Genomic DNA, 18,255 nt, shown 5'->3' on the forward strand with positions numbered 1-18,255 from the left:
AGGACCCTTCCTCAGCGCTCCGCCTTTCTGTCCCATGCTCATCTATCCCCAGCTGTGTCCTCAGCCCCCAGCCGGAACAAGGACAGAGGACTGGGTCAACTGAGCCTGAGAGTGGGGACGGAGGCCGGACGGTCTGGGCAGATGGAGCCCCTCTGTCCTCCCCAGCCTGGGTAATCTGAGCCCGGCATTGTGTCCACCCGGAGACAGCTGACAGCGCTGTGGTCAGACAGCTGGCGGGGTTGGGCTGGGCTGGCCAGGGTGGCTTGGGGTGGGAGAATGTGGGCTGTTACATGAGCCCTGGAGGCTGCACCCCCAGCCCCGGGGGGGAACTGCAGTCCCACCCCGTCCCTACGGAGAACTGTGGCACCATGTGCGGGGGCCAGAGGCCACTGTTCCTTCTGCCGCTGCTAGCTGTCTGCTTGGGTGTGGACACAGCGGGTCCTCCTGGGGAGGCCGGGACCAGGAGCCCAAGGACTCAGGGGATGGAGGGTCTGGGGAGGGGTGCTACCGAGGCCTGTCCCCCACCCCCCAACTCTCCACTTCTCCATGTCCCCTGCTCCCGTGGCCCGCCCCCGCCCTGATCTGCCCCAGAGGCCGTGTCCCAGGCTCTCACCGCTGTTTGCTCCAGGGGCCAAGGGCCGGAACCAGGAGGAGCGTCTGCTCGGGGACCTGATGCAAGGCTACAACCCCCACCTGAGACCTGCTGAGCACGATTCGGACGTGGTCAACGTCAGCCTGAAGCTCACGCTTACCAACCTCATCTCCCTGGTGAGCACAGGCCTGTGTGTGTGTGTTGGGGGTGGGGGCAGGGATGGCAGCCCACTGCTCCCCCGGGACCCCGCTGGGGAGTGAAGGGGTGGCTCCAGCAGGCAGGAACAGGCAGGGCCCACAGGGGAGAGAGAGAGGGCTTGGGCAGCCCACCAGGGAGCTGGCCAACTCCCATGGGGGCTGCCCAAGAGGCTGGGGTCTTGTAGGGACGTCTGGGGAGTCAGTCCATGATGGGGACTTTGTCCTCTGTTCTGCACCCCTAGAATGAGCGAGAGGAGGCCCTCACCACCAACGTCTGGATAGAAATGGTAAGAAGCTGCTAGACTGCCCTCCTCCTTCCATCAGCTCCACTCTAGGCCCCCGAGGCCCCTTAGAGCTGCCTGTTTCCCTCTCACCCCATCCTGCCTCTTCTGCGTTCCCTGCCCTGGGAGGGGGCCCGGGTCCTGGGGGCAGGATGGGGTCTGGCAGCCCCTCCCCCTGCAGCAGTGGTGTGACTACCGGCTTCGCTGGGACCCTCGAGACTACGGCGGCCTGTGGGTGCTTCGGGTGCCATCCACCATGGTGTGGCGGCCAGACATCGTGCTGGAGAACAAGTGAGGAGGGGGCCCGGGCAGGGCAGGGCCCACAGGACAAGGGGGCCTCCGGGAAAGAGACAGGTGAACAGAGGGTGCAGCTGGGGCCCCTGAGGGCGCCAGGGCATGGGGACTGAGGGTGGGGCCCGGGAACCAGCAGCACTGATCCAACCCCGGCTCCACCACCTCAGGGCTGGGGCGCCTGGGTGGCTGCTCTCCCCACTACCGTGGGTACAAGGACAGCTCCCTCGGGAGGCACAGGACAAGCAGGGAGCTTAACCACTGTTGGTCGTGGTCATGACCCGTATGGAGGAGAGCTGGGGTGGGTGTTGTAGGGTGGGTGTTGTGGGAGGTTGTTGGAGGAGGCAGTGGTCCCCGAGGCTGGGGTAGCGGGGGACCAGGCAGGGGCATGGTGGCTGGGAAGGGTTGGTGTCCCGGGGCCCCATCCACTCGGGGCAGAGGACTGGTCAGGGTTGTGGGGGGGGGGTGTCTCAGTCTAGCAGGGACTGTCGGGGCGCGGGCCCCCAGCCCCACACCCTGGCCTGTCCGCAGCGTGGACGGCGTGTTCGAGGTGGCCCTCTACTGCAACGTGCTCGTGTCTCCCGATGGCTGTGTGTACTGGCTGCCGCCGGCCATCTTCCGCTCCTCCTGCCCCGTCTCTGTCACCTTCTTCCCCTTCGACTGGCAGAACTGCTCCCTCATCTTCCAGTGAGGAGACCCACGCATGGGGGTGGGGGGTTCTCCGAGCGGATCAAAGAGGGGTCCTGGCCAGGTGGGGATCTGAGGCTTCCGGCCAGGGGTGGGGAGCCGGGCTCCACCTCTCTGGGGCCCAGACATCTGGAGATGCCCACGACCCTCCCTGCTAAGCCCCAGACCCCTCACTCATTCTCCTTCACTGCCTCAGTTTCCCCGCCAAAGACAGCCATCAGGGACTGCCGTGGGTGGGCGAGAAGGCACATGCATGCCCATGACACATGTGCACAGACCCATGCACACACACTTTAGATCACTGCACCCTCAGACCCACGGAGAGGCCAGGGCTATCTCAGTGTCCTCCTCCATCAATGGGGGGACGGCGGTCTGTGGGAGGGGTTCCCTATATTTTAGAGAAGCAGCCTTTTTTTTTTTTTTTTAAATAAGGGAACCTATCGGGAGATCCTCTTCAGTAAAAACAGATCAGAGAGGTATAGGCTGTATTTCCTGTTCTCACCATCGGCCCCTTGTGCCCTGGAGGCAACGGAAGGAAGGGACCCCAGATAGCCCTCGGCTCTGGCTGCAACCTCCTGGTCCTTAAAATCTATAGTTTCCCCAGACTTCGAAAACCGGACTCCCTGCCCCGCCCCGCCCCGCCCCGCCCCATCTCATGCCAAGGCTTTGTGAAGAGCTCAGAAATTCTTGACTGTGCTTTTTGAGGCAAAACTGCCCACAGTTGCCCTCAGGAGATGGTCTGTGTGACTTCCTGGGTGAATCTACACACACTCCAATTTATCCTCTTTCCCACCCCCATCTCCCAGGTCCCAGACCTACAGCACCAATGAGATCAATTTGCAGCTGAGCCAGGAAGACGGTCAGACCATCGAATGGATTTTCATCGACCCCGAGGCCTTCACAGGTAATGGCCATCCAAGGTCCATGCAGGACCTGGCTGTGGGGGCGGAGCCAGACCGAGACCACGCCCCCCTCGGTGTCACTCAAGGTGAAAGCTCCCATAAACCATAAAATGCATGTCATTTAAAGGCCCAGCAAAGCTGATCTTCCTCACTGATAGTGACTCTGGTTTTGGTGGGAGGGGCGTCAAGCATCCTTCCCCGCACAGTGCTGCTCCTGTGGGCACTGGGTTCCGTGGGCTGCCGGGATCAGCTCGCCCCCAGTCCCTGTGCCCACCCCCGCCTGCTGCCTGCAGAAAATGGGGAGTGGGCCATCCGGCACCGGCCAGCCAAGATGCTGCTGGACGAGGCGGCCCCAGCCGAGGAGGCAGGCCACCAGAAGGTCGTCTTCTACCTGCTCATCCAGCGCAAGCCCCTCTTCTATGTCATCAACATCATCGCGCCCTGTGTCCTCATCTCCTCCGTAGCCATCCTCATCTACTTCCTTCCTGCCAAGGGTACCTAGTGTTGGTGGGAGGGGGGCGATGGCCCGGCCAGCGGCACAGGGAGCAGGGAGGACAGAATGGCACTATGACTTGGCACCAGGGTCATGGACTCCTTGTGGGGAGGGGACTGCCCCATGGTGGGGAGGTTGAGATCCGCTCTGAGGGCCTCTTGGTCATGGGCAGCGGGGGGCCAGAAGTGTACCGTCGCCATCAACGTGCTCCTGGCCCAGACCGTCTTCCTCTTCCTCGTGGCCAAGAAGGTGCCCGAGACCTCCCAGGCGGTGCCACTCATCAGCAAGTAAGGCTGGCTCTCATGCTTGAGCCCACTTCCTTTCCTCCGTTCTCATGAACACAGGGTACTGCCCTCTTGCCACTCCCTACAATCCTCAATCCCAGGGATGTGGGGGAGTCAGCCACTAGAGGGGTGGGACTGGTATCTGGAGATGAAGCAACCAGCCCCACCACCTGCCTATCCCGCCCTGCAGGTACCTGACCTTCCTCCTGGTGGTGACCATCCTCATTGTCGTGAACGCTGTGGTCGTACTCAACGTGTCTTTGCGGTCCCCCCACACACACTCCATGGCCCGAGGGGTCCGCAAGGCAAGCTCCCTACCCTTGCCTACTTCAGCCTCTTCCTGCCCTGTCTGTTCACATGCCCCTACTGGCCCTGGGCACATTCCTCACCCACCAAGTTCAGCAACAGACCAGCCCCATGTGTATCTTGAACATGCCCAGATGGATCAAGAATAATATAGTGCTTACTCTGTGGGAGGCATATTACGTATACTAACTTATTTAACCTTCCTAAGACTTCTGTGAAATGGGTATTGGTCTCATCTCCCATTTATACATGAGACAACTGAGGCACAGAGAGGTTAAGTATCCCAGACGAGGTTGCACAGCAAGAAAGTGGAGGAGGCAGGATTCTGCCCGGGCCGAGTGGCTCCAGTGCCTGTGTGAGCTGCGGCCCACCTGCAGCAGTCAGCCGGGACCCTTGTTACAAAGGCAGATTCCCAGGCCTGCCCCAGACATCCTGGGTCAGAGGTGGGGCCCAGGAACCTGTGTTCATGACAAGTGTCCTGGTGATTCTGATGTGGACAAAAGTTTGGGGGCTCCAGGTCAGTGTCTGGCTCAGGACAGGTAAGCCGTAGCAGGGCCAAGCCACTGCCCCTGCCAGGCTGCCTCGGGCCCCCATCACGTGAACTCTTTGTGCCAATTGTTACCTTCTGCTCCCAAGCCCGGTCACCCAGGAAGTTCTGCTATCCACTAGGCTAAGCCGCGCACATCTCTCCAGGTGTTCCTGCGGCTCTTGCCCCAGCTGTTACGGATGCACGTTCGCCCACTGGCCCCAGTGGCTGTGCAGGATGCCCACCCCCGTCTACAGAATGGTTCCTCCTCAGGGTGGCCAATCACAGCTGGGGAGGAGGTGGCCCTCTGCCTGCCCCGCAGTGAGCTTCTTTTCCGGCAGCGCCAGCGCAATGGGCTGGTGAGGGCAGCGCTGGAGAAGCTTGGTAAGGCAGGGGGTGTGATGGACAGGAAGGGTCATCTGTTGACCAAGGTGCCAGGCACAGTGGATGAGGGGTCGGCAAACGTCCAGGTTGGGAAGAGAGGGGCTGGGGTCCCTAAGAAAGTGGGGGCCACTTTTTCAGACTGTTCCTCCCCCATTCTACTCCCAAACCTTACCCTTCCTCATCAACAGAGAAAGGCCCAGAGTCAGGGCAGAGCCCAGAATGGTGTGGCAGCCTGAAGCAGGCCGCCCCGGCCATCCAGGCCTGCGTGGAGGCCTGCAACCTCATTGCCCGTGCCCGGCACCAGCAGACTCACTTTGACAGTGTAAGTCAGCAGGGGGTGGGGTAGGGTTTGCACACCTGGTGTGCAAACTTGAACCTGAGATGGGGGCAGGATGAGTGGGGTGGCCATGGTATGGCAATGGCATGGAAAAAGTGGAATTGGGAATGGCGCCATGGGACCATGGAGAAAGCCAGGGTCAGACCTGAAGTAGGTGAGAAGGGCTCAAGGAAATGAAGAGCAGAAGCCTGCTGGGTGGCTAAGGATGCTCCAGAGATCCAGCCTTGGTGTCACCTCTGGTCACCTCTTACCCTGCCTTCCACCCTCAGGGGAACAAGGAGTGGTTCCTGGTGGGCCGAGTGCTGGATCGAGTCTGCTTCCTGGCCATGCTCTCGCTCTTTGTCTGTGGCACTGCTGGCATCTTCCTCATGGCCCACTACAACCGAGTACCTGCCCTGCCTTTTCCTGGGGACCCCCGCTCCTATCTGCCCTCATCTGACTGAGCTGACCAATTGCTGCTAGCCACGTGGAGTCTTATCAGCTGTTTTCTGCTCCTGAGGTCATGAGTATACTATTTGGGAAACACTCTTGGGGGATATGTGAGAAAAGCTGGGGAAATAAAGAGACAGAGCTGGAACCCCAGAGTGGTTGGGGCTGGGATGTGGGCAGAGTGCAGTAGTGGAATCAGCATGCACGTGGCACTGGCTTGCTTGTCCTGGCATTGCCCTCACTTCAGCAAAGTGTTGTCAACTCCCATCACTTCTGAAACCCTAAGGACTCTGTTTATCCTATCCCCAGCTAGACAAGTTCCTAGCCCTCCAGGCCTGGGCCTCTCTTCCCTTTTGCAAGTTCCCTGCAGCTTCTTAAAGGAGGGGAGTCATGAGAGAAGTGAAGAGTGGCAGCCAATGCTCTCTTGAAAGGGAGGCAGCCCACTTCAGGTGGCATCTGCCTGCTTTATGGGGGCTGTAGGCATCAAACATTTTATGAGTTTTATTCTCTTTTTTTCATTCTCAAAAGCTCCTCATAGCATTACAGATAAGCAAGAGTCACTATTCCCCTGTGTTTAGGTTGGGCAAATTGGGGCCTAGAGTAAGAGGGGCTTGCCAGAACAATGGTGGATAAATAAGGTTTGGAGTTCAGAATTCCCAACTCTGACCCAATCTTAGACATTCTATGAAAGTTCTATGGCTTGGAAAATGGACCCCTCTTCTTTCTCTTCTCAAAGGCCAGGGAATTTGCACTGGTCTGAAGGGATGGTTAAGACAAGAAAGAGCTAGGGAGGGAAGTAGGGAGCCTGAGAGGAGACCCTGACCAGCCTCCCTTGGCCCTAGTTAGGAAACAAGGAGGCTAGCTGGTCTTTGGGGAAGGCCATGCTTTTAGAGTATGGCTGGAGCCTGAGCCCTGAGTTCTACTGGTGACAAGACACGAGCACATTTGTGCTTCCTGAAATTGTGTCTTCATCTGTAAATATGGGCACAGATATCAGTTCCTATCTACCTTCATCACAGGATCAAAGGTGCCGATGAAGATTAAAAAAATGTTACAGTATCCTGACAACGGGACATTGTTGGGGGGCGGGGAGCAAGACCCCGGAAATAGCCAGGGTTGCTGGCTTTCGAAATCACTCATCAGCAGGTTCATTGCATTTACTCCAGAGCGTGTGTGTGCGCTGCACGCACTGCTGTGTATTTGGAGCAGCAGGTAATTCGATGATGAAGGGACCACTGCTGGTTCCTGTAAGCCTCTTACAAGCTCAGCCACCTGGGGTGAGTCTCTCACCCTCTCTGCCTCGGAAGGTGGAGAGGAGCTCTGTAGCTCCTGGCACAAGTAAGCAAAGATGAACAATCGCTACCGTTTATTGAGGGCAACTTTGTGTAGAGCCTGACACTGATTATCTCGATCAATCCACAAGGCAACGTGAAGATACGGGTAGTATATCAAAGGACGGCCAGTACCAAAGAAACAGCGTCAGGGAGGTTAGGAGAGAGTCCAGGATCGCGCAGCTCCACTGCAGGTGGAGTCGGGATTTTTAGCAAGAGCCGGCTCCCTCAGCGACTCGGAGCTGCCCTTCTCGGAGCCCGCCTCGGGAGGCGGTCAGGACGCCCTCGGCTAAGCAGAGCGGGCGGCAGGCAGGAACAAGGACCGGCACAGGAACCGAGACCCGACTTCACGCCACACAGGCGCCAAACCTGAGCGCCTCAGCTCAGGAGGAAAGCGTCCCGGGATATCCGCCCCCTACCCGGCCAAAGCGCCAACGTTCCGCTGTGCCCTGAGCAACCGGAAGTGGCCGGACCCTAGGCGGAGGGACCTGGGGAAGCGGAAGTCACTTCGTGAGGCAGTGGCGACGGTGGCGGCGAGAGGATGAACAACAAGTTCGACGCGTGAGTGGCGCGTGGCCGTCCCCCGGGGCCCCTTCCCCCCAACTGTTCCCTGCGCCCACCCCCGCCCGCACTGCAGGCGGCGCAAACTGCGGCACAGGCCACAATCTCTGACTCGGGCTGCGGTCTGGCCGGCCCTGTGCGGCCAGCGGGCATGAGGGGGTTAGGGACGAGGGATGCAGGGGTCTCGGGGACCCCAGGGTCGTACGGACCCAGGGCGAAGTGCGGTGTCCTGGGGGCAGGAGGTGGCCGTGCGGCCCGGAAGGAGATTTTGGGACGCCCCGCCCGAGTGCGGGTTACCCGCGGCGTGGAGGGGCGGAGACCTCGGCCGTTTGGCTGTTTCCGCAGCCTGGCCGCCCTGCCACTGAATTCAGCATTTCTCACACACCTCTCTGGCCTAAGCAGGTCACCTCTCCTCTGAGTCTCAGTTTTCTCATTTGCAAAGTAGGGACCGTAACAGAGCCCATGTTACAGAGTTGCGAGGATGCAGTGAGGTAATGTGGCTGCCGCGTTTAGCGCAGCGGCTGCTCTGTTACGGAATTTTCATCATCTTCCTGAGACTCCTTCCTACTTCCTTTCTTCTTCGTCCTCTTTTCGCCCTCTTCCAACATACTCTCCCAGAACTCAGTTTCTTACCCAACGGGTGAACCTTATCTATTGTTTGAGTCCTAGTTCTAGCATCAAACATTTTGGAGGTGCAGAAAGGAAATGCGTAAATTTTTGCACATTTCCCTCCAGCAATTGTATCTGGAGGTAGATTTTTGTTCTTGGCTTTCTTCTAATAGTCTAGCAGTAAATCTGTCTTCTTTTCCGAAGACCTAGATTTCCAGCCTCAGACCCACAAGTTACCAGCTATTTGACAGCAGGAAAATTACCGAGTCTCTGAGCCTCTGTTAATCCAAACTGCATTAGTGATTAGTGTCTTGCTGCTGCACTGGGTGTGATAAGGATCAAATCACATTCAGCAGTGCTTAAAGGTACTTTGTAAAGTGTTAAATAGAGAGATATACATGTAAAGTGGAATTACCATTAGTTTAGTTTGTGACCCACTGTTGCTGAGGGGAAATTGGACTTTTTCCAGGACAGTGAGTGCTGGTGTGCAAATTCATAGGTCCTGGATTCCAGCACTCTTGGCAGCTCCTCAGGAATGTTTCCTGGTTGCTGAGAGGGCTCTACTACTTGAAAAAAAGTCTTTGGGAGTTTGCTTCTGTAGCCCACTGTGTAGCTGAGCACATCCCTATACTGATTACCACTGTCCCACCCCCCATCTCCAGGGACTTCCCTGGTGGCTCACTGGTGAAGAATCTGCCTGCCAATGCAGGAGATGCAGGTTTGATCCCTGGGTCGGGAAGGTCCGCTGGAGAAGGAAATGGCAACCCATTCCAGTATTCCTGCCTGATAAATCCCATGGACAGAGGAGCCTGGCAGGCTATAGTCCATGGGGTTGCAAAAGAGTCTGACCCAACTTAGCGACTGAACAACAAAAACCCCATCCTGAGCCCTTCAAATCTTAGCTCTGGATTGGGGTCCTGTCTCAGTGGAGCTTTCTGCCAACCCTATACTCCTTTCTCCACCAAACTGAAGAAATCAAAATTTCATCTTAAGATACTTTATGGGTCATCTGGTCCATTCCTACCCAAATATTTCTTGATCTGCAGCTGCTGCTAAGTCGCTTCAGTTGTGTCCGACTCTGCGACCCCATAGACAGCAGCCCACCAGGCTCCTCTGTTTCTGGGATTCTCCAGGCAAGAATACTGGAGTGGATTGCCATTGCCTTCTCCAATGCATGCATGCTTGTTAAGGCACTTCAGTTGTGTCCGACTCTGTGCAACCCCATGGACAGCAGCCTACCAGGCTCCCCCCTCCACAGGATTCTCCAGGCAAGAACACTGGAATGGGTTGCCATTTCCTTCTCCATTTTTTGGTCTGCAGTAAACCATTATTGCCATTTTCAAATTAGCTTGCTGCTGCTGCTGCTGCTAAGTCGCTTCAGTCGTGTCCGACTCTGCGCGACCCCATAGACGGCAGCCCACCAGGCCCTGCTGTCCCTGGGATTCTCCAGGCAAGAACACTGGAGTGGGTTGCCATTTCCTTCTCCAGTGCATGAAAGTGAAAAGTGAAAGTGAAGTCACTCAGTTGTGTCCGACTCTTAGCAACCCCATGGACTGCAGCCCACCAGGCTCCTCTGTCCATGGGATTTTCCAGGCAAGAGTACTGGAGTGGGGTGCCATTGCCTTCTATGGGGTCGCACAGAGTCAGACACGACTGAAGCAACTTAGCAGCAGCAGCAGCAAGCTAATTTGAAAATGGCAATAATGGCTTCTATAGGCACTTTGCTGCTTTTCACATATTAACTGATTCAAACAACCCTGTAAGGGGGATCTTGTTGCTTTGTTTTACAAATAGGGAAAATGAGACTCTCTGAGATGAAATATGGAGAAGGCAATGGCACCCCACTCCAGTACTCTTGCCTGGAAAATCCCATGGACGGAGGAGCCCTGGTGGGCTGCGGTCCATGGGGTTGCTAGGAGTCAGACACAACTGAGCGACTTCACTTTCACTTTTCGCTTTCATGCATTGAAGAAGGAAATGGCAACCCACTCCATTGCTCTTGCCTGGAGAATCCCAGGGACGGGGGAGCCTGGTGGGCTGCTGTCTCTGGGGTCGCACAGAGTCGGACACGACTGAAGTGACTTAGCAGAGAGATGAAATAAGTTGCCCACAACAGGAAGGGCCACATATGGTGAGATTCATACCCAGGTTGTTTAACGTTGGTTCAAGCACATCTTGACAAAAATTAACCCGGATTCTTTTCTTCCGGCTGTGCCCTGTGGCTCATGGGATCTTAGTTCCCTGACCGGAGTTTGAACTTGAGCCCCCTGCATTAAAAGTGTGAGATCTTAACCACTGGATCATCTGGGAAGTCCCTAACCTGGGTCATTTTTAATTAGTTCCAATTATTAACTATTCATTATACTGAGCCAGATTTTTTTAAACATCTGTCTTCTAGCTATTCACGAGAAAAAAGTAAACTGTCTTTCATTTGAAATTAGCAATTAAAGAAAGCACTCCAACCCTTAGGGTTTTTTTTTTTTTTTTTTTTTTAATTCAAAAAAGTGCAGTTTGTAGGCCACTGGTTGCCTGTTTGGTCTCTATATGGTTCACCACTTGGCTCCTAAGGACATGTGGACATGTTTCAGTTTGCCAGAGTCCTACAAGTCCAGTGTCTGGACTTGAGTATTCTAGTCTAATCTGATGGGCTCAGATTGCAGAGGAATTCTAGTCTCCTTTTCTGTATGGCCTTCATGTGTAACCTAATCCACCCCCACACCCCCCTCCTTCCCCCCACTCCCATCAAGTCAGTAGGTGCCATTGCTATCAATCCTGTTCACATGTAAAACCGTTAAGATGCTTTCTAAGTATTGCAGTCCCTACTGGGTTGAGCTTGGTTTTCAAATCCAGGTGCCAGATTTTATTTTGTCCCTGTTCTCTTTGTTAGCTTTGGCCCATTCTTACCTACTATCTGAACCACTTATTTGGCACTTATTTGCCTTGTATTGCCTTGATTTTAGAAATCCGTGTGTTAAACTTGTTTCTTTTCTGCCTGAATTTCCTGATACTGGACATGTGAAGGTGGATTAGCCCAATTTCCTACCTGCAGTGAATTGTCCAGTCAGAGTATGAGGACATACCTGGGGAGAAGCTTGGTGAGCTGATCAGGCACCACTCAGCATGGATAGCTTCAGATGCTAATTGCCTGCCTGAGTCTAAGGAGCACTGATATTTCCACCTGGATAGTATCTTTGCTCAGATCCAGCATCCAGCTGGGAAGAGTAGCCTCTGAAGATAGGATGTGAATGACTTGCCTTAAATGTTGTCCCAGAGTGCAGAACTCCACCCTCAAGAAATAACAACATTAGATGAAGGTCCATTAAGGTTTCCAGTTACTGTTTTAGAAGGGAGTTGGGAGCTGAGGACCAGGGTCACAGTAGCATTGTTTCTTCTCTGACATAATTATTCTTGTTATTATTTTTCTGTTTCCCGGTAGTGGTTAGCAGCAAAAGCACTAAAAAGAAAGAAACTTACATGCTTTGCTTGGAGCTAGCAAAATGTGAGGTGCTAGAGCAACTGTGCCCTTTTTCAACCAAGATTGAAGGGAAAGGACCCCAGATGGTATAGTGGGAAGTTGGGGGCTGAGAAGAGAGAAATGGTTTGAGTCCCTGGGATATGCCCTAAAGAAGAGAATCAGGAGCTATCTTGGACCTAAGCAATAAGAAAAAAGAAACAAAGACTCATGAAATATTTGTAATCAGGAGACAAAAAAACTGACAGTATAGCTAGGACAAGTAAAACATTGATATGGGGATGTTTAGAAGAAGGGGTCCCAACCCAGCCTAGAGAGAGATCAGGGAATATTTTTAAGAGAAAGTGGCCCTTAGTCTGGGTCCTAAAGGACAAGTTAAGGAGGGGAAGAGGAGCTCCTTGAAAGACCAGATGATGAACACAACAGAGGCGTGAAGCTGGGGACTGCAGTGGGTTGGTACTACTGGACGGAAAGGAGGGAAAAGACTGTGTGTCAGGTATTCATAGCATCTGATACACACAGTGTGCTGGTAATGTTGTGGGACTTGGATGCTAGGACAGGCCCCGCTTCAAAAGGAAACCCTGCGGACTCAAATTTCATAATGGGGAAGGAGTTATTGTAAGCACCATTAGGTCTCCCAGGCGTCCAGGGAAGCCAAAGAGATGGCAGCATCACGAAAAACCTCATTCTCCTCTCTGCTCATCTGCTCCATCCCCTTTGCCCCTCCTGGCCTTCTCTGCTTTTGCTTATTGTCTTTATTCCCTCATGGCTTTTCTTACATGCAGCTCATATGACTGACTGCACCAGCTCCTGAATCTGTAAGATCTTTCACCTCCTGGATGAAGACCTGAGGGAGGAGTCAGGAAGGCACTGAGGTGTAGGTTATTGGACAGGCTGGGCTACCAGTGCCCTTTATCGTCCTGCCTTGGCCAGGGAGGGGCTGGGGCTGGGCATGGCACAGTGCACGATCTCAGGAGTATATCCTACAGCCAGGGCTGTGAAATGGGCAGAGCGGGCACCCCAACACATGTGTAGTTTGTCCACTCTAAGGTTTGAATTAAGACGTACTTTTTTTTAGACATATTCCTAATGCCCTCTTAACAGACTACAGTGTAGCGTCAACTAACTTTTAAATGCACTGAGAAACCAAACAATCTGTGTGACTCCATTTCTTGTGATACTTGCTTTATTGCTGTGATGTGGAATCAAACCCACAATAGCTCTGAGGTATTCCTGTGTCTGAGTTACAGTTTGACCGCTTCTAGTAACTATCCTGAGAATTGTCAAATTCTGTGTGACTGGGTAGGGCCAGAAAAGTGATTTCAGAAAAGATCCGTAAGTTGATGGTCCAGCTCTAGACTGAACAGAATTTTTACTATCTTTGTGAATTCACCTTCCATTTATCTTTTTGTCTAGATCCAGTGAATTTTAGGTTCACTGAGAGCCCTAGTATTTTGTTTTGGAGGGTGACAGAATATGCTCAGGGGTAGATTTTCTTTGCCAGTAGTTTATTTAACACCGGTCCACTGTGGGAGTTAAAGTAATTTCATAAGCCAGTAACATGCTGATGCTAGTAAAGAAATAACATAACATATTCCAAACCAGTGGTAGATTACTCACAGTATTGTTCCAGGCACAGGGAGATGAAAGGAATACAGTCCAAATTTAGTCCCAGGTGTACCTTTATATGAATTGGCACTGGGTGAGAAGGCTTTGCCAATCAGGAACTGAAGTTCAGCTACCAGCTCAAACATAAAAGTCAGTTGTTGCTAGAAAACTCCAGCACTGGTGGTTATGGGCAGGCTGATCTTTGCAGGGCCGCTAAACATTTTGTCACCACTGCTAAAGGAGTCAGCTTTACCACAGCAGAGCTAATGTCCCTTCTCTTCAGAGACAGCTGCAGGGTTTGACACCACTGCCCACCAAAGAGTTGGCTTGGTCACTGCAGAAGCAAGTGGCTCACAATCTTCGGAGAGCAAGATCAGCAAAGGACAGCTTTGCTCAGATGGAAACTTGGATATTCCTTACACAACACTCAGTATTTATAGTCTAAATGTCCCCTCACCATGCTCCCTTCTTTATCTGTTTTTGCTGATAAGCTCCCAGCAGGAGCTACTCGCCTACTGACCTGTTAATGTGTATGAATGACTACACATAATATCCTGATAGACTTCATTCGTTCAAGCTGGATATAGAAAAAGGCAGAGATCAAATTGCCAGCATCCATTGGATCATAGAAAAGGCAAGAGAGTTCCAGAAAAACATCTACTTCTGCTTTATTGACTATGCTAAAGGCTTCAACTGTGTGGATCACAACAAACTGTGGAAAATTCTTCAAGAGATGGAAATACTAGACCACCTTACCTGCCTCCTGAGAAATCTGTATGCAAGTCAAGAAGCAACAGTTAGGGCTGGACATGGAACAACAGACTGGTTCCAAATTGGGAAAGTAGTACATCAAGGCTGTATATTGTCACCCTGCCTATTAAACTTGTATACAGAGTACATCATGTGAAATGCCAGGCTGGATGAAGCACAAGCTGGAATCAAGATTGCCAAGAAAAATATCAATAGCCTCAGATATGCAGATGACACCACCCTTATGGAAGAAGGCAAAGAAGAACTAAAGAGCCTCTTGATGAAAGTGAAAGAGGAAAGTGAAAAAGTGGGCTTAAAGCTCATCATTCAAAAAAGGAAGATAATGGCATCTGGTCTCATCACGTCATGGCAAATAGATGGGAAACAATGGAAACAGTGACACTTTATTTTCCTGGACTCCAAAATCACTGCAGATTGTGACTGCCGCCATGAAATTAAAAGACTTTGCTGCTTGGAAGAAAAGCTATGACCAACCTAGACAGCATATTAAAACACAGAGATGTTACTTTGTGATGAAGGTCCGTCTAATCAGAGCTTTGGTTTTTCCAATAGTCATCTATGGACATGAGAGTTGGACCATAAGGAACGCTGAGCACCGAAGAACTGATGCTTTTGAACTGTGGTGTTGGAGAAGACTCTTGAGAGTCTCTTGGACTGCAAAGAGATCCAACCAGTCACTCCTAAAGGAAATCAGTCCTGAATATTCATTGGAAGGACTGATGCTGAAGCTGAAGCTTTAATACTTTGGCCACCTGATGGGAAGAACTGACTTATTGGAAAAGACCCTGATGCTGGGAAAGATTGAAGGCAGGAGGAGAAGGGGACGACAGAGGATGAGATGGTTGGATGGCATCACTGACCTGATGGACATGAGTTTGAGCAAGCTCTGGGAGTTGGTGATGGACAGGGAAACTGGCATGGGGTTGCAAAGAGTCGGACACGACTGAGTGACACAACTGAACTGACACTTCATTGTTATCTCAAAACAGCATCTTCATTTAAGTCATAAATAAGTGAGTTTGAAGTCATAGCAAACCAATACACAGCGCTGAGGGTAGTTTCACTGCTCCTGAAAGGTGGCACCTGATGTACTTTTGACTGAACTTACAAGACAAGAAGACATTTCTTCCTTCCTTTCATTTCTTTTTCATTTAACATCACTCCAGCATCATGTCATCGTTGCTGAAGATACAAAGGTTAATAAGACACCAATCTAGGGCCCCCTCTATCTAGTAGGAAAAACAGATGTGGGAGGAATGGTGCCTTAGGCTGAGGGGTGGTGTTTGCATATAGCACAGATGTGGAAATCTGGGTTGCTTTGGGAGGCAGAGAGGGAAAGGGGATGCCAGTTGACAGTCGAATTGTAGAGGATCTTACATTTCCTTGTATTATATCCTGCATGGTGGGCATGGAAGGGCACAGGACAGTGGAGAGTTCTAAGCTTGGAAATTAAATGACTAGCAGTAGCAGCGGGGAATGGTAGGAAAGATAGTTAGAAGTGGCAGGATAGAAAGGGAAGTTTCTCAAGTTCATTTGAAATGCCAAAACAGTTATATAATCCAGAAATTCTCCTCATTATTGACTATTTTTGGCATAGAAAACAACCCCTTACACTGTTTACCTCTTGCTTTTTTGTGCAGACTTTTAGAAAACTAGAATATGGTGCTTTCTGTAATTCACAAATTAGCTGATGGGCATTTTCATTTTTGCTTAATCCTCCCAGTTGCCTTTCTGCTTCCTTTTCTTTCTTTCATGGGCACCTCATTGCCTATGACTTGAGTGACTTCTGATTGGTTACATGGTGGTTCATCTGACCTGGTAGCCTTGTTAGATAAGCAAGAATCAGCTCAGTCATGGGGTACTGTTGTTTTGCCTTCCCATTCAGATTGAAAGATGATGACAGTGGGGACCATGATCAGAATGAAGAAAACAGCACACAGAAAGATGGTGAGAAGGAAAAAACGGAACGAGACAAGAGTCAGAGCAGCAGCAAGAGGAAGGTGAGTTCTGTGTTGTGCAGATGTCATTGCCTTTGGACTGGGGACTTGGTGATCTTGTGAAATCTGAAGGATGCTGGATGCACTTGATGACACCCTGTTTTGTAGTGTCTGATTTTGTTCTCTAAAAAGATTGTTGCATCACTGGAGTTCATCTTGGGACTTTGAAGGTTCCCCTTGCCACAGGATCTTGAGTTCTTGCCTTGCTTTCCAACATTCTCCTAGCCTGAGGTGGGGAGATTAATCCTGGAATTTAGCAAGGGTGTTAGTTGCTTCAGAAGCTGCTGTTCCGTATTTCAGTCCTGCCCATCACTTAGAATGTTCGACTCTTTAGTCGGTAATAATTCAGGCTGAAAGTGACTTGGAAGAGAGGAATTTTAGCGAACGAGAGATAGATCTCTCAGTTTCTTTCTTGAAATATTAAAGCAATTACTAATTCATTTATTGCACAATATTTACTACATTCCAAATACAGGCATTTTACATGCTAGAAGGACACAGGTGAGTGAGCCTGAATCAAGGCACTTACATTTAACAGTAGCAGTAATCCTAGGATCTGTCATTTTTTGAGTACTTCCTATGTGTCAGGCATGGTGCTAAGCACTTCACAGCTGTTAATTTGATCCTCTCAGCAGCCCCATGAGGGTGGTCATTATTGTTTTCCCTATTTTACAGATAAGGAACTGAGGCACAAACTGGTTAAGCAACTTGCCCAGTGTCATGAACCAGTAAGTGATAGGGTGTCATAGAGGAGGCAGTGTTTGGCCTGGGAATATGTTGAGATGAGATATAAGCGTAATACTCATGGTAGGAGGTAGAAAGTTACGAAAGCATTAAGAACACAGAAAGTGTTACAGGAACTTAGAGTTAACCACTAATTTACCATGTAAGTGGAATCTTGAGCCCATTGCAGGTAATTGAGGATGTATCCTTTTTAATGGAGGTGGTAAGGGGTAACACTGGGAAATGTTTTCTCAGTCTCAGAGCATGTGGAAAATGCCCAGATTAACACGCCTCCTTTGATTCACAGGCTGTCGTCCCTGGGCCGGCCGAGCACCCACTGCAGTATAACTACACTTTTTGGTACTCCAGGAGAACCCCCGGCCGTCCCACCAGCTCACAGAGCTATGAACAGAATATCAAACAGATTGGCACCTTTGCCTCTGTGAGTACTGGGTGGTTTAACGTAGTAAGCTTTGGTAGTACATTCTTGTCTGTATTTACATTTTTGTGTTTATCTACCCTCCTGGTAACCTACATAGGACTCTGGTTTCCTTAGTTGACTGACCTGAGTCTGTAAAGCTAAATTGGTTCATTCTTCTATTTCTCATTATATATCCGTAGGCAACATATGTCAGAATCAATAAGTGCATAAATCGTGGAATTGATCAGATGGGGACAGTACAAAAACACTGGTTTGTTTAAGTAGGTATTTATGGAGTCCTTTCTGTGTGCAAAGTGTTATGGGAGATACAAAATTTTATAGTACGTGGTATCCTCATGAAGCTTGTCAGTAAAATTGAGAATAAAATTTAAAAGTTTTTGTTTTAATAACCTCACATCGGGTTTCAGATATGTCAGTGATTACACATAAACTAGCGTCTTTGTTCTGTGTTCAGAAGGAAAAGCAAGTCTCTGTTTTTTTGTGGGCACTGTCAGTACAGTGAGCCCACGCACTGTCTCATCTTCCTCACAGAAAACTAGAGTTGTAAACCGTGAGAGGCTTGTCTGCGACTAAAGCCAGTCTTGTTTGGTGAAGATTGTTATGTATTTCGTACAGTTGATCTGTGGGCAGAATCAAATGCAGGATTCGTTATTTTCTTGAAGTTATTAAGGTATTCGTTCTGTTTAAAATGCAGACACTGGAAAAGGAAACAATAATAGACAGTAAACTTTAAAATAAATTAGTAAAGAGGAAGGACACACAATAATAGTCACTTATATAGTTTCCTTTGATCGTTATGATGGCCCTATGAGGTCAGTGATGTTATCCATATTTTACAAATGAGAAAAATGAGACTTGGGTTAAGTATCTGATCTGAAGTCTCAAGTCAGTTATAATTGACTGGATTAAGTGGAGGAACCAGTATTGAGACTCAGGTTGGGTAGGCTGTAAAAACCACCTTCCAAAGCCTACATTCTTTCAGTCTTCTGTATACCCAAATGCATGCCAGGATGCTCCAGTTTTTCAAAGTGT

At 50.8% G+C, this 18,255-nt stretch overlaps 2 protein-coding genes across 4 annotated transcripts in view; both read left to right on the forward strand.

Annotated features, from left to right (window-relative positions):
* The first annotated feature begins 258 nt into the window (after window positions 1-258).
* CHRNG (cholinergic receptor nicotinic gamma subunit) lies at window positions 259-5,857 on the forward strand. Its single transcript, XM_070774152.1, has 12 exons — window positions 259-423; window positions 629-768; window positions 1,032-1,076; window positions 1,252-1,361; window positions 1,893-2,048; window positions 2,855-2,952; window positions 3,244-3,444; window positions 3,616-3,730; window positions 3,918-4,032; window positions 4,727-4,943; window positions 5,132-5,265; window positions 5,550-5,857. Exons 1-12 carry the CDS (start codon window positions 291-293, stop codon window positions 5,721-5,723), a joined length of 1,638 nt encoding a protein of 545 aa, XP_070630253.1. The 5' UTR covers window positions 259-290; the 3' UTR covers window positions 5,724-5,857.
* Window positions 5,858-7,452: 1,595 nt separating this feature from the next.
* The window catches only part of EIF4E2 (eukaryotic translation initiation factor 4E family member 2), a 31,028-nt gene continuing 20,225 nt past the window's right edge, over window positions 7,453-18,255 (forward strand). For 2 of the 3 annotated variants that reach the window (XM_019978672.2, XM_019978679.2), the window contains exons 1-3: window positions 7,453-7,601; window positions 15,947-16,061; window positions 17,089-17,223. In XM_019978672.2, the coding sequence (XP_019834231.2) occupies window positions 7,582-7,601; window positions 15,947-16,061; window positions 17,089-17,223 (270 nt within the window). In that variant the 5' untranslated portion in view covers window positions 7,453-7,581. The remainder of the gene's footprint in view (window positions 7,602-15,946; window positions 16,062-17,088; window positions 17,224-18,255) is intronic. The other variant, XM_019978663.2, reaches the window with a different exon arrangement.

This window comes from Bos indicus, chromosome 2 (assembly GCF_029378745.1).
Source record: "Bos indicus isolate NIAB-ARS_2022 breed Sahiwal x Tharparkar chromosome 2, NIAB-ARS_B.indTharparkar_mat_pri_1.0, whole genome shotgun sequence".
NCBI classification, from domain to species: Eukaryota; Metazoa; Chordata; class Mammalia; order Artiodactyla; family Bovidae; genus Bos; species Bos indicus.